Source organism: Eulemur rufifrons, chromosome 9 (assembly GCF_041146395.1).
Source record: "Eulemur rufifrons isolate Redbay chromosome 9, OSU_ERuf_1, whole genome shotgun sequence".
In the NCBI taxonomy this organism is placed as follows: Eukaryota; Metazoa; Chordata; class Mammalia; order Primates; family Lemuridae; genus Eulemur; species Eulemur rufifrons.
In genome coordinates, this window is record NC_090991.1 from 32,904,796 (window position 1) to 32,919,624 (window position 14,829).

At 58.7% G+C, this 14,829-nt stretch overlaps 1 protein-coding gene across 1 annotated transcript; it reads right to left on the reverse strand.

The window, feature by feature from the left end:
* Window positions 1-7,168: 7,168 nt before the first annotated feature.
* Window positions 7,169-11,475, reverse strand: WFIKKN2 (WAP, follistatin/kazal, immunoglobulin, kunitz and netrin domain containing 2). The gene is made up of 2 exons (XM_069481170.1): window positions 11,269-11,475; window positions 7,169-8,689 (listed from the first exon to the last, which is right to left on the reverse strand). The coding sequence occupies exons 1-2, from the start codon at window positions 11,473-11,475 to the stop codon at window positions 7,169-7,171; spliced, it is 1,728 nt and encodes a 575-aa protein (XP_069337271.1).
* Between the last annotated feature and the right edge of the window lie 3,354 nt (window positions 11,476-14,829).

The following is a 14,829-nucleotide window of genomic DNA, read 5'->3' on the forward strand; positions in this document are numbered from 1 at the left end:
TTAAGCCTCCAAATAACATCACTCCTCGTGACCTTGTGTGAGAAAGAATATGGGCTTTGGGGTCAGACTTTGAATTGAATCCCAAACTCACCCTTACATAGCTGTGCCCTGTGAGTTCAACCTATTCAGTTTCTGATTTCCTATCTATGAAAGAGGGTTGAAAAATTCTACTTGTTAGGGTTGGTGTGATGAGCATGTAGGCTATATAGAGCATTAAGCATAACCTTCTTCCCCACATTGAATGACTTGAACTCCCTCTTCAGTGCGAGAGGGCTTGAATCCCCCCCCCTCTCTCTCTCTGGCTTAGCTTCAAGGCCATGTGCTTGGCCTATTTAGGGGAGGTCAGCTGGCCTTAAACCTGCCTTTTCATGAGAATCCTAGGAAGTAAAACCTAGGATTAGCAGGAAGAAGGGAGGAAGCAAAAGTGAGAGAAAAACCATATTTGAGTATTCTCGAGTCTGTGATGGAAGGTATTATACATGTTAACTGCATGGGCTTTGGCATCACATAGACACACCTAGGTTTGGGTCCCTGCTTGGCCGGGGACCTTGAGCAAGTTATTCAATCTCCATGAGCCTCAGTTTCATCATCTCTGAAATGGGGAGAACATTAAATGGAGGTGAATAATATATACATCACAGGGTTGCAGATATTTAATGAGATCGTGCATGTTGAACACATATTAAATGCTGTTAGCTATTAGTAATGGAAATTATTAACCCTGCCAACAGGGCATCTAACTGGCAAAAGGTACCCTGCCTCTATGAGGCCTGGGACAGGATGGGTTGCCGTCTGTGTAAGTCCCACTAAAGCTGCATTCTGCTCTCCTGTAAATATGAGCTTCTCTTATTAGGGTCCCAGGGTGATCTCGTTGGTCATAATGATTACGAATATTGCTGTAAGTCTGTTATTGATCGTACCAGGGCCCTAAGGCTGGTACTCCTTTTATTCTGTTGCCCCTTGTAGCACAGCGACAAGGTGAGTGGCCCTTGAAATACGGGGTCAGTGAGAGCTGAGGTCTGTGCACTGAGGTATTAGAGCTGGGAATGAAGGTTGGAGAGATGTTCTTAAGGCCTCCATGGAGGTCCCAGAGGTTCCCCATCTCTGCCCAAATTGTTACACTTTATCTCTGCTCCCTGGGCCACCACCTGCACAACCCAGAGTGTGTCTTCTTTTCCCTCTCTCTCTCTCTTCTCCGGCCACCCTCATCCTCAGCCTTTAGCTGTGATGGTTAAAATATATATATCACCCTCTTAGCGGGGTGTGGTGGTGTACATCTGTAGTCCCAGCTACTCCAGAGGCTGAGGCAGGAAGATCACTTGAGGCCAGGAGTTCAAGTTTGCAGTGAGCTATGATGATGTCACTGCTATCCAGTCTGAGTGACAGAGAGAGATCTTGCCTCCAGAAAAAAAAAAAAAAAAAAAAAAAAGAAAGAAAAAAATATATACATACATATCACCCTAAAAAGAGATTAGGCACTAAAATCAGACAGACTGACTTGGCTTTGAGTCTTGGCTCTTCCATTTATTGACCTTATGACCTTGGGCACGTGTCCTTTAAACATTTAGAGTCTCAGATTCATCATCTGTAAAATAGGGGAAATAATACCTATGAGGGCATCTCTTCCTCCATAAGGTCTGTAGGACTTGCTTCATTCATTCATTCATTCAAGAAATATTTATCGAATATCCCCCATGGTCAGGCTTGTGTTTGGTAGATAGAGGTAAGCAAGGCACAGCCTGTCTGCACTCCTGAAGGTTGTAACCTAGGGTGGGATCTGCCAAATGGTGAAACAGTCAAATAATTTCTAGCTTTGAGAGGGTTGTGAGGGTGAAACTGGGCAGTACAGTGAAGTGCTGGTTCTGAGCTGTTAGTACTCAAACGTCCACTCCCCGTCTTCTGGCACCGCGCTGCTCTCCTGCCCAGGGTCCGTGACAATACCCCAGGCCCCCTCTTCACTTCCTGGCTGCCCACGTTGAAAGAAGACAAAGCAGTCACCATCCTCTGTCCCCTCTTAGCTTATGGACTAATTGGATGTGTCCCTCGCACCAAAACAGAAACCAAATTCTCAGGAGGGGTACATCTTCCTCCTGCCAGGTCCCTGGCAGTACCCCCAAGATATGAAAGGGGCAGAAACACCCAAGTGCCCCTGCGACAGACATGCTGGGAAGGGGCCCCAGCTCCGGAGAGGCCAGACTGGGAAGCGTTGGAGCTGAGTCCTGTTTTCCCTCGCGGGTTGAGGGTGGCCAGAGTGCTGCTGGAGACCCGGGAGCCAGAGTTCCGTGTCCCAGGCTAATCTGGGATGTGGACACAGAGACACCAACCTGACCCTGGAAGAGCAGCACGGAGGGGCTTGGGAGCCTAGAGGTGGGAAGGAGAGGGTGGGAGCCTTGCCCACCGCCTGTCCCGCCCTCTCCCCCCGAAAAATTCCAGCTGGAGGTTTATTCTTCCTCCTGACACAGCCTGGGGAGAGGAGTGTCACCTGACCTCAAGGCACATTCCAGAATGAGGCCACAGCCAAGAATAGGACCCAGGAACCCTGCCACCCATCCTGCCTGCATTAATCACACATTCCCCGGAGCAGGAGGGAGGCTGCAGACTCGTGGGGTGGTGGGAGGAAAAGGAGGAGGAGCAGGTGTCAGGAGGTGGAGCCCTGAAAAAGGAGGGAAGACTCCAGAGGGGCCCCTTCCCAGCCTCGCGGTTGTCCAGTGCAATAGCACCGTGTGGCCCTCGGTCCCAGCATCCTTTGTTCATCCCGCAAACCCCCGTGAGCTGTGGGAGCTGGGCCCACAGCCCTCCTGGAGCCCCTAGGCAATTACTCCGATCTGGATCAGTGCAAGTGTAGATGGGGACAGACTCAGAGAGGAGTGCTCACGGGGCCTGGGGGACAGCAGAGGCTTCCCCAAGGAGCCGAGTCTTGAAGGATGAGTAGGCAGAAGGCTGGTGTCTCGCTCAGGAATCTAGGCCATGACTGCTTATGTGCGTGATGGAAAGACATGTCACACGGCGAGGTCAGAAACCGCCAGGGTGGTGTGTGTGCACTGCCTGGAGGCAGGCTCTTTGGAGATATTTGGGGTCCTGGTGGGACTCCCCACTGCGTGGCCCAGAGCAGTGTGTGTGTGTGTGTGTGTCGCACACGGGGAGAAACAGCATGATGTGGGCATCACGAGCTCCAAAGTCAGACGGGCAGGACTCAGGTCCCGGCTCTGCCACTCGCTCGCCAGCTGTGTGATCTCTGGCAAGTTTCTCACCCCTGCAGCCTCAGTTTTCCCACCTACAAAACAGCATTCTGTCTCACACAGTTGCCATGGAGACTGTCCAGTGCCTGTCACATAGTAAGCACTCACTCATGCTGATGTTGTCCTAACAAGACGATGGGACACGGGGAGGCCTCCACGGCCTGGGGACATCACCACGACGCTGCGTATTTATTCTCTCCCTTCCCTAGCCAGATTCCAGCCCGAGCCCCTCTCTCTGGCCCCACTGTCCAGCGGGTGACATCAGACTACAGAGCAGCTGGCGAGACAATGGAGCAGAGTGTCCTAGGAGGCTGGAGGTGCGGGTGGCCGGAGGGTGGAAAAAGCCAAGCTGTCCTGCCCCAGAAGCCCCGGGGCTGGTCCGGAGACAGGCTGCGCAGGGTGGGTCTGTGAAGACATGCACAGAGGGATGCACTGGGTGGGGGGGACCGAGAGCCGCAAGGACGCAAGGAGGGGAGGAGCGAGCGTCTAGTGTAGACAGGGAAGCGGGCGAGTCTGGCTTTGGTGAAGGAGGCTCGACCTCCCCATGTCCTGGGGCCCAGGCCAGGGCCAAATCTCGCGGTTTTGACTGAGTGAAGTGACCTCCCCAGGCTGCCTGGCAACCGGGAACTCAGTCGGCCCTTTACTGAGCACCTACTAGATGACCGGCATTGTATAAGGCCTAGGGTAACACAGGTAAGGGTCTCGAGCTTGGTTTCCAGGATAGAAAAATACATGCTGCTCAGGTGCAGTGGCTCATGCCTGTAATCCTAGCACTCTGGGAGGTCGAGGCAGAAGGATGACTTGAGGCCAGGAGTTCGAGACTAACCTGGGCAACAGAGAGAGAGCTTGTCTCTAAAACAAAAAAAGAAAGGAAAAAAAAAAGAAATGCCATGTAGTAGGTCAGAAGTTATAACAGAGTCTAAACCACCCATTCCCTAAGTGCCCATATTTTCTGAACCCCAAATCAGCCTATGTGGGGCACTCAGTTTGGCCGTACGCTGTGAGCAACAGAATAAAACATTTGAAGCTGTGTGTCTGCTGAAGCTGGGAAGCCCAGCACCCAGCATGGGGGCAGGGCTATAGGTCTTGGCCTTTCCCGGCCAGGGGGCGGCTGAGGGTGAGACGGGGCAGCAGCCACCCCGGGCCAGGCTGTTTCCCAGCCTGTCCAGTTTTACAAGGCTAATGGGGTCGAGCTCCCCAAGTCTCTGTAAAGTGCTCTTACTACCTTCTGTTTTACAGATAAGGGAAACTGAGGCTCAGAGAGACAGCAGGAAAGTGGCAGGGCCCAGACAGACCTGGGTGAGTCTGAGCTCACAGGCTGGGTTTTCTTGCTCCGCCAAGCTGGGGCTGGAGTGTGACGGGGACCCCGGGGTCTGGGGCTGAGGGTGGGCAGTGATCTGGGGAGCGGGACCCCTCAGGTGGGATTTTCCTGAACCTCACACCACCACTAGGGGAGCAGAAGTGCCACCTGGCCCCTGCCACAGGGCTCAGGCCCCGTATTTGTGCAAGTGGGGGTGAAGGGGAGGTGACCTGTGCTAGTGTGTGGACACTCGCTTCCTCAGGCTCTAGTGTGCTAGACCTTGGGCTAGCGGCAGCTGCAACCCAATGTCCCCAGGCCTGTAGGGAGGCTGAGGAGACAGTCCTCGCCCTCTGGCTACCTGGCCTGAGCAGGGATCACACCATCTTTTTTAAATTTATATACGTGTTTTAGAGACAGGGTCTCGCTGTGTTGCCCAGGCTGGAGAGCAGTGGTGTCATCATAGCAGATCACACCATCTTGGTGGCTAAGTTGGGGGCTCAGTGTTCTCCCGATGGCTGCCTGAGAACCTCCCGCCCCTCTGGCCTCTCCTCTCTCAGGGAGCAGAGTGCCTGCCCTCTCCCGGCCCAGGCCTCGTGCCCTCGTTGTGGTTGAGACGGGCTGGGCTGGGCTAGGCCTGAGTCCTCCACTGGGCTGGAGCCCAGGCAAGCGTGCAGGGCAGCAGTGTCTCTTGCAGGGGACAGACGAGCTGTGGGGTGTGCCACAGCTGCAGGGCTCCTGAACACATCTCCAGGGGTGAGGAGCAGGCCTGGGCCACCCTGAGGCCAAAGACGTCGCTGTCTCCATTCTCAGAACCAGGCCCCACGCCAGGGCATACCCGGGGCTTTGCCGCAGAGTCCTCCAGGGACCAGGCCCCACCCAGAGGCCTCCTAGGGAGTCACAGCTGGTGGCACAGCCCCTGCCTGTCCCACTCCCATCTCCTCCACCTTCTCACCTCTGAACTCGACGCCATCAGTGGCAGGGTCTGGCCTGTGCACCTGACCCGCCGAGCTGTCATAATGGGGTCTGGGCACCCAGATTTCGAGTCAGGTCTCGTGGGCCTACGCCCCACCCCTGCCTGCCTCTCTGGCCTCCGCTTTCTCGTGCTTAGCTCACACAGCAGCCCTGCTTAGGGGCCTCGGAGCTGCAAAGTGGCCTGAGTATCAGCAGTGTCCCTCTAGCACCCACATGTGATCCCATTAGCCAGACTTCCCTCCCAGAAGGTCACCAAGCAAATGACCACTACCACTATCCCTCCCCTGTCCCCTCCCCAGCGTGAGCCCACAGGAATCACACAGGAAGGGCTGTTGATACTATGAGCTTTTAATTGGTATCTTCCTCCCTATATTTGAGGAAGAAATGAGGATGCCCCACAATGACCTTCGCTAGCTTTGGAGGGGCAGGGACAGATGCAGGGCTGAGGAGGGCGTGGGGGCAGATGCAGGGCTGACAGTGGGGCTCCCAGATCCTCTGTCTCGTGGGGAAGTGGCCAGGCCCATCCCGGGAGTCTGGAAACACAAGAAAATCACGAACAAGCTGCCACATCCCCAAACCTTCCCTCCCAGACCGCACCGAGGGCCTCTCTCCAGGCTCCTGCGGGCTCCCAAGGCCACCACCAGATGGGAGCAGTGAGCAGCGTTCCTCTTCCTCCTCAAGCCTGCCTCCCCCTCTCCTATTCCTCCACTGCCCCTTCCCGCCTGCTTTTCCTCTTCCTTTATTTCTCTTGCTACAAAAACAGGGCCCGGGGCTTTACGTGCAGCGGCCTGTGAAAGCACACAGTCCATCGAATGGAGACGCGAGAGCTGGGGGGCCCAGCCACGGGTCTGCTTCTAGGGGGACCCTGGGATCATGGTGTTTGTGTTCGGGGACTCGGAGCTGAGCAGTGACCGACAGAAGTCTGTGGTCCTAGCACCTGGCACCCAGTAGGTGTTCCGAGAATGTCCACTGGGTTGAAGTGAACACAATTCGATCAACAAACCAATGCAGCCGAGAGGAAGGATGTGTTCGGCTGGTGCTGCGCTGGCCTTAGAGACACAGGATGAGCACCCAGAGCCACCTGTCCCAGCAGCCCCTACTCAGAGCCAGTTGAGTGCTGGGTTGGGCTATGCCTCCGGCTTCCCACCGCCCCCACCTCTAACACCAAGCGGTCTCTGCTCACAGTGATCTAGGAGGCTGTGGGGAATTTGTGCCGCGAGTCCCTGCGCCCTCCTGTCTCCCCCCACCTGCCCCCTTGTAAGCCCTTTCATTCAACTCTCCTGTAACCAGCACGCAGCGGCCGTCCCCTGAACCCTGGCCGGGCCTGGCTGTGGGCAGGTGGCTGGGGGAGCCAGGGGTTGGGGGTGGCAAAGGGAGAACGCCTGAGCAGACTAGACTGGTCATCAGGAACAACCTACACGTGTCGACTGACTTCCCCTTTTGTCCCCCTCAGCTAAAAATATGAACCCCTTATAGAACCCAAAGAATAGAAGCTGATCTGAGACCCTCTGGTGGCTTTTTTCTGACATGCTGATGGATGTTTCCCTGCCGGCCCACGACTGTCTGATCTGACCTTGCCCAGATTTGCTGACTGAGGGGCATGGGGCGGGGGGAGGTGGGAGAGGGCCAGGAAGGGGCCAGGGAGGGGTGGGGGGCTTCAGTGCAAGCCCAGGAACTCCTTGAGGACGTCGCAGGTCTTCTTGTGCATGACCTCGCGGAGCTTCCTGACCCGCCGGGTGCTCGACACGCCCACGAAGCTGTCGGGCCGCAGCATGGCCATGCCGCCGTCTACCTCGCCCATGATGATGAGCGGAGTCTCGCCCACCGTCACGTTGGGGCAGGGGCAGGCCCAGTCCACATGGAGCAGCGTGACCTCCAGCGGCTCCCGGCCCAGGAACTTGAGGCCCATCTTCTCGTCCTTCAGGACCTCGTCCACTGTCACCAGGGCACGGCCCGAGTCAGGCTCCTCAGTCAGCTCAGAGACCCGGCCCAGGATGACAAAGTCGCTGCGACAGAAGCTGGTCACGAGCTTCTGCCGCGGCTTGCAGGCCCGACAGCGCTGGTTCCCCCGAGGGAAGGGGCACGACTCCTCGCAGGCCTCTCGGCTCTCAAAGTTGTTGCTGTTGCCCTCGCAGCCGCCGTAGACAAAGGACTGGCACTGGCCTGTCTGGCTGTTGTAGGCCCAGCGGGGCGCGTAGGCCTTGCAGGGCCCCTGCAGGGCGGGCAGGCTGCAGGCTGCCAGGGGCCCGCTCATGCAGGCCAGCACGCAGGCCTCGTAGGTCTCGAAGTGGTTGAGGTTGCGGTGGCAGTGGCCAAAGGTGAAGGTGAGGCAGTCATTGGCCTGGGCGTCGAAGTGCCAGCGCGTCTGCTCCTCGCCGCAGTCCTCGCTGTCAGGCGGCTGCAGGCACTCGGCTGCCGGAAAGGCCGTGCCGTTGGGGCTGCTCTCCGAGGTGGCCGCGGCCTGACCCCCCCTGACCACCGACAGCGGGAAGTCAGCCCTCAGGACCCCGGCGGCATTCTGGGCCATGCAGGTGTAGATGCCAGCATCCTGGGGCTGGGCGTTATAGATGACCAGCTGGGCGATGTTGGTGACCACCACGTTGCCACGCACATGGTTGGGCCGCATGACCACGTTCTCCCGATCCTCCAGCTGCTTCTCCCAGGTGATCTCGGGCCGGGGCCGGCCCACCACGTCGCAGAGGAAGCTCACCGTCTCGCCCACCGTGACCGACTGGTGAACAGGGTGGTTGAGCAGGGCTGGGGCCGCCATGTCCAGCCCAGGGGTCTCGGGGGAGGCCGTGGTGGGGTGCACGGTGGTCTCGGGTGGCAGGGGGCTCGTGTTGGGCCAGGTGAAGTGATAGCGGCAGGTGACGACGGCCAGCGTGATGCCCTTGGAGCAGGCCTCGGCGTCCATGTAGCAGCGGTTGTAGTAGGTGAGGCCGTCCGAGGCGCAGGTAAAGCTGGGCTCCTTCTCGCAGCGGTCTTTGCACTTACACACGGGCTGGCCGTCCCAGATGTCGCACTCGGAGCCCTGCTGCAGACACATGAAGTGGTCGCATGTGGCCTCCTTGGGCATGCCCACGGGGCCCTTCTTCCCTTTCACGTCCATGTAGCGGGCCGCCACACAGCTCTTGGTCCCGCACACGTTGGGGCAGCACTTCTCGTAGGTCTCACACTCCTGAAAGAGCCAGAGAGAGGCCTGAACAGGGAGGAGAAGGAAGAGGGGAGGGGCTCCCTGCCCGACGGTTCGTGGGGAGGGACACCAACGTGCTCACCGTCTAGAGTGAGCAGCAACACCTGATGATAATCCCCGCTAACGCCTGCATGGCGTCTACTGTGTTCTGGGTCCTCGTCTAAGAACTTGGACATCTGTCAACTTACTATGCTCATCACAAGCCTGAGGTGGGTACAGCTACTATCCCTACTTTACAGATGGTGATGACTGAGGCACAGAGAGGTTCAGTAACTTGCCCCAGGTCACACAGCTAGCAGTGTGGGAAGAGATGGGCCACAGACCTCTAAGAGGGGACATTTTCCTATGACCCTTTCACCGAGGAGAATGCAGAGCCCCAGAGGTGATGCCCGAAGACCAGGGCTCCGAGCTCCCAGTGGCTGGGATGCTGCATGGCGCCCCACATCCTATGGTGACCACAAATGAGGTCTAATTTGAACAAGTGAGGCTGCCCTTTTTGTCATTTTTCCAATGGGGTGAGGATGCTCCGCTGACTTGAAGAGTTCACAGCAGCTGCCAAGAAGGAAACCCCCCAGGACAGATGTTCCAGGCTGTCCACCCTCTGCCCCCTGGGGGAGACCAGCACACACCTGAGGAACAGAGGCCGTGACATGGGCCCAGGTTCACCCAAAGCCAAGAGTGAAGGCAGGTGAGACGGCCCGGGCGCTTAGCTCCGTGTGGGACATTTCAGGGGGAAAGCAACAAGAAGAAAAGTCCCCTTGTGTGGCAAAGGTCAGCAGGGACTTGGCAGGCCGTAATCCCCTCTGATTTTCTGTGGAGCCACGTAAAGCATTAGTTTAATTCCTCGAAATTAGCACCACGCTCCTGGGGCCGACACAAACAAGGATCTCACGTGGTGTTTTTGACAAAAACACATCGTACCCACGGGGCAGGCGGGCAGCGCTCCTAATCCTCCACCAGGTAGTAACTCTGTGAGTTACTCCCCACTAGGGCTGGCCTCTTGTCATTCCAATTTTTATTTCAGCCTCTTTGACATTCCACATCAGCTAAGAGGGGGAAAATGCCCGCCACCCTGGCTGCGTGGGGCCTGCGTGCCTGGCTTGTTTACTGCGCTACCCCTTTTGGCTCAGAATAGGGACTTTGTTTTGCAGCCCTTGTTTGGCATAGGCTTCCAGGCCACACCAGGGGAGGCTGGGGACAGGGATGGGCAGCTCGCAGAGCCGGCGTCCAAGGGAGAGGGCCATGCGGGGAGATGAGGGCAAGAGGGAAAGTGGGTGCAGGAGAACCTGCCCCTCAGCCTGCGGGCCATCTGGTTCCTTAGGACACTGGCCCGGAAGGCTCCTTCAGGACCTGGAGGTCCATGAGAGGCTGGGTCCTCGGGGCACAGGAAACCCGGACTGATCCTTAGAACACTTTTGCTCACGGGCAAGAGTGTCCCCACAGGCTGTCTGAATCCCCAGCCCCACACTGGTGCCTCTACCCTGGACACACAGGGCCAGAGTCCACTGTGCCCAGGCCCCACCTGGCTTAGCAGGCCGACCCCCACCAGTGAAACAGGCTTCCCTGCAAACGTAGCCAGCTAATGGCACGACCCTAGCTGGGCGGGAACAGCCGCCACCCCTCCCCAGTACTTATCTCCCTTTCTCTCAGCACCCCATGTCTGCTGGCAGCATCTGGCCTGAGAGGCCTGAGCATGGTCCCCCATGCACTGTCCCCAGGGCAGCCCTGTGCTCTCCTGTGGGTGACCAGGCACCTACAGGAGCACTAGGGTCTCAAGTTCCCTGGGGATGGGAGACTGTGTGCTGTCCTCAGAGCTGGCCAGGCCGGCCAGGACGTGGCTCTGCCCGGAGCAGGTGCAGGTACCGTGGCCCATTGCCCCTGGCGGGGGCGTGGGCAGGAATGGCCCTTGGGAATGGCTTGGGAACTGGGAGGGAAGTGCCCTAGAGCCGGCCCAGCCCTGCTGCAGTGTCCTCTGATGAGGAGCGGAGAGCTGGACCGAGGAACCTGGGAGGCTGACAGCCCTCTTCCTTCCCAGGGACACCCGAGGGACTATTCAGAACTGTTCGTGCCCAGCCTGCCATCAGCCTGGTCTGCTCGCAGGGTCAGGGTCCAACCCTGGGGAGGTGGCCTGGAGGCCAGTGAGGCCTCAGCGATGTTGTCAGATGTGGGCTCCAAGCCCACCCTGCCCTCACTGGCCGTGACGCCCTGGGCCCTCCCTGCAGGGCTCTGCATTCCACTGTCACCTGGGGATGGGCTGCTGGTGCCTGTGCGCTAACGTGTCGTGCCAGTCCCCACTATGTGCCTGCCACAGCCACAGCGCTGGCTCACAGCAGCCCTCGGCAGGCAAGGAGGAATCCTCGGATACCCAGTCCCCGATGAACTCGGACATCACTCCTGCCTCTTTCCAGGCCTGGGTGCTAACAGACAGGCATCTCGCCCTGTTTATCTCTGGGTCGACAGGATCTGTGTTCCTTCACGTTCCTGAGTCCTGCGGGGCACTTCCGAGCCGTCCCCACCCCGCAGCCCCCACCCGCCTCACTGACACGCTCACGTGGTCCACTCACCTGGTCCGTCTCACACTCCCGCTTGCAGGTGCTCTGCGCATCCACCCAGAGGTTGGGGTTCATGTCGTTGGGGCAGATGCCAGCGTGCGAGTAGCGGATGGGCGGCAGCGCCAGGCCTCGAGCGGGCACCCCGAGCAGCAACAGCAGCAGCGGCGCTGCCACCTGCTCCCAGCGGGACCAGAACCGGCGGCACCCCAGGGCCCCCATGGTGCGGTCTGTGGTGGCCAGAGACCTCCCCTGCAACGACGCCAGGGGCTGGGGGCCACCAGAGCCTCCTTCTCGGGGGCTGGAGACACCTGCCCTCCCCACCCCAGCAGGCTTCCTTGCTAAGGCTGTGCTGAGGCTGCTGCTGCCGGCTGCCTCCACCAAGTCAGCGCAGCCTGCTGGGCCCTGCGGCTTCAGATAAAAGAAAGGTCTTTGGAAAGAAACTCCCTCTCCTGAGTGTGCAGGGAGAGGAGCCGCAGCAGGGGCCCCGAGCCTGGATTTATATCCTGGGCGCGCCACCCGAGTGGGAGCGAGCTAACCTGACGCCTGTCACCGGCAGGCTGCTGGCGCCTCTGTCCCGTGGCCGATCACAGACTTATTGCAGAAGGGGAAAAAAAAAGCTGGAAGCAGTTTAGGCAGCGTATCTGGCACGGTGGGACACCTGCTTGTTTTTGACTCCAGGAGGCCTTTAACCCCTTCAAGGGCCAAAAATGGCATGTGCTTTGGGGGGAGCTGGCTTCGGGACACGCAAGCTCACTGTAAAGAAGGGTTTGTTTCCTTTTCCCCCCCGGCCCCGCGCCTTGGGGCTGGGCCCCCTCCTCCCCTTTAGCCACCTCTAAAGAACACACAGTCACTTGTTACCAGGAGGGACCTGCAGCCACCGGTTAGCATCGCCCGGCTCGATAGTACATTTGAGAGCAAATGACGTGGAAAAACAACAAGTTCACGGCCATTCCAGGGCGGGCCTGAGCCGCGCTGTGCCGCCGTGCCGTGTAAGCCGACTCCCACCCCAGCCCCAGGTCCCTTGGTGGGGGGTGCGCACACAGACAGCTCGTATCTCTACGTCCCGGGCAGTTGTGTCTTACGTTCCAACTTCGATGAATTTTCCCCAAATCATTCCAGAGACACATACCAGATATGCTCCGGCTCCCCCGGCTGCCGGGACGTATCACATTCCTCACTCCTCCATCGACACACTTGTCGGCTCCAAGAAAACCTCCGCGGCGGCAACAGTGTCTCAGGACTGCACTGCACGGCCGAGCTGCCCTCCCCGACGACCACCGCGCCCTTTCCAGGGGGCTCCTTCCGAGCGCCGGGGCTTTGCAGGTGTCATCGCAGTCCCCCCTCCGCAGAGGAAAAGGTCTGTGGTCGAGGAGGGCAAACGACCTGCCCAAGGTCACACACAGTAAGCGGCAGTAGTGACGCCAGGGCTAACATGTCCTGGGCTCCACACACAGGCAGGGTCTCTGTATGCACATCACCTCGTTTGGTCTTCACCGCAAACGGCACCTCCACGTTAGGTGGGAGGAAAGGACCCACGGAGAAGCTAAGCACCCTGCCATTATCCAGGAATCGGGGACACCAGCTTGCTGGGTGTGGGCAGGGGCCTTGCAGAGCCCCCTCCCCCATCCATCTGTCAGAACTGCTGTCAAGGCACAGCCCAGACGCTGGTTTTTACAGACCGGACAAGAAATTTTTGAAACATCAGGGGCAATATTTGTGGAGGGGCCGGGAAGAGAGCCAGAAGCTGCCAGGGGCTGGGGCGGGCTCTCCCCCTGTGGCAGGAAATGGCTTGTATCTAAAATGCCACAGAGCAGCCAGCAGGCTGAGTGTGTTTGCGGTGGTCAGCCAGTCCTGGGGGTGGGAGGCCGGTACGGAGAGAGCCCCGGGAGAGAGAGGTACCTGGTCAAGGCCAAACCACAAGGGATTTGGGGAGCTGCCATGTGCCAGGGGTAGCAGATCGGTGGGCACCACACACCTCAGAGCAGGAAAGGATCTCGAAGGCCCTCGGCAGTGCTCTCATTGCACAGATGGGGAAACTGAGGCCTGGGCCCAGGCCTCTCCCTCCCCCAGGTCCGCTTTCCCCTTCAGGAACAAAGCTCACCATCTAATTTGACTGCAAAAAAGCCAACACGATCCTTCTTTCCACCCTACAGACTTTTCCTCTTCCCAGCTGGGTGGTGTGTTGCCTTCTCCCTGCCCGAGCCGCTTCCTTCCCGTTGTGCGGGTCATTCTGCAAGATCTGTCTTTTCTGCTTATGTCAAATCACTAATGAAGGGTGTCAGATCCTAATCCTCTAAATTATTGGAATAAACTTCCCTCCGAGGCTGGTCCCAGTAATGAAGCCAGACAGCGGGCGACGCCGGCTGCTTTGAATTCCCTGTAATTTCATAAACCCGTGTTCCAGCTGCTCGGAGCAGGGGCCTCAGCAAGCTCTGGAACAACGTGGTTTGCGCAGCCTCCTGTGATATCACAAAGGGAAATGGACAGTGACACATTTCTAAGCAGGACTTAGAAAAACTGTCACAGCCCCATTACGCAAGGACAAGTATCCAAGGAGAGGAGGCTGGTTTCTGGGGAGCCCCTCGAGATCAGGGAGGGGGTGGGAGAGGGGCAGGCTCAGAGCAGGTGGGGGGAGCAAGCGGGGAGGGGAAGCCGTCCATCCTGCCCTCCCCCAGCCCGGTCCTGTGGGAGCCGTGGGCCTCTCCTTCCCGGGCCCCACTCCTGGCCACTCTGCTCTGAGAGCTCTCAAAACAGCATCAGGGAAGACAGGGGCCCTAGAACACTCTGACTCTCCCTCTCAGCCCTTCCAAGTCTCCCACCAAAACACGGCTCAGAATAATAAATAACAGCTGATCAGGGCCCGGAGCCCACACAGCGCTTTCACCTGCACCACGGCTCCGACCTCACAGCGGCCCCAGGAGGGAGAGGGCTCTGCTGCGCGGGAGAGGAAACCGAGTCACAGAGAGGTTAGGCTGGGCCCACCCGGGCCTCCACGGCCTCCCCTCCCTGCCCCCAGGCTTCCATCCCCTCCAGAGCCCCCCAGTCCCCGCTGGCCACCCTGCCCCGCCCGGCTTGTTTATAAGCTGCTCTCGGAGCCCTTTGAAGTCTCCTCCTCCTGGGCCCTCCCTCCCAGGAGGCTCTGGCTCCTTCTGCTGTCCGTGTGTCTGTCTGACTGTCTCCCACACACTCTTCCCTGGTGGCTGACGTGGACCCCACCCTCAGCAAACCAAGGGTGGGCTCGGCTGGGGTGGCTCATCAGCCCACTACCAACGTCCACTGGGCCTCCCCGGCTCAAGCCACTGGGGCAGAGGCCTGGCCCGCCTGGCGGTGTCCCCTGCCTTTCACCCTTTGCCCAGGGACATTGGGCACAGCTCAGTCTCTTTTGCCACCCAGGGTGAGAGGTCAGAGGGCCGGGCTCTGAGCTGTCTCAGAAGAGCCCCTTTCGGCCTTCACCATTGTCAGAGGGTGGGGACACCGTGGGCTTGTCACAGCCTCCAGGGTGGGGTCAGGCCCTGCTCTAGGTGCCAAGGCAGGAGGTCACACCCAGACAGTGAACTCTGTGTAACCCTTGAC

Coding starts and splice junctions, on each gene's coding strand:
- WFIKKN2 (XM_069481170.1), bottom strand. CDS start 11,475: ATGGGGGCCCTGGGGTGCCGCCGGTTCTGGTCCCGCTGGGAGCAGGTG. Junction 8,690..11,268: donor GGGAGTGTGAGACGGACCAG/GTGAGTGGACCA, acceptor TGGCTCTTTCAG/GAGTGTGAGACCTACGAGAA.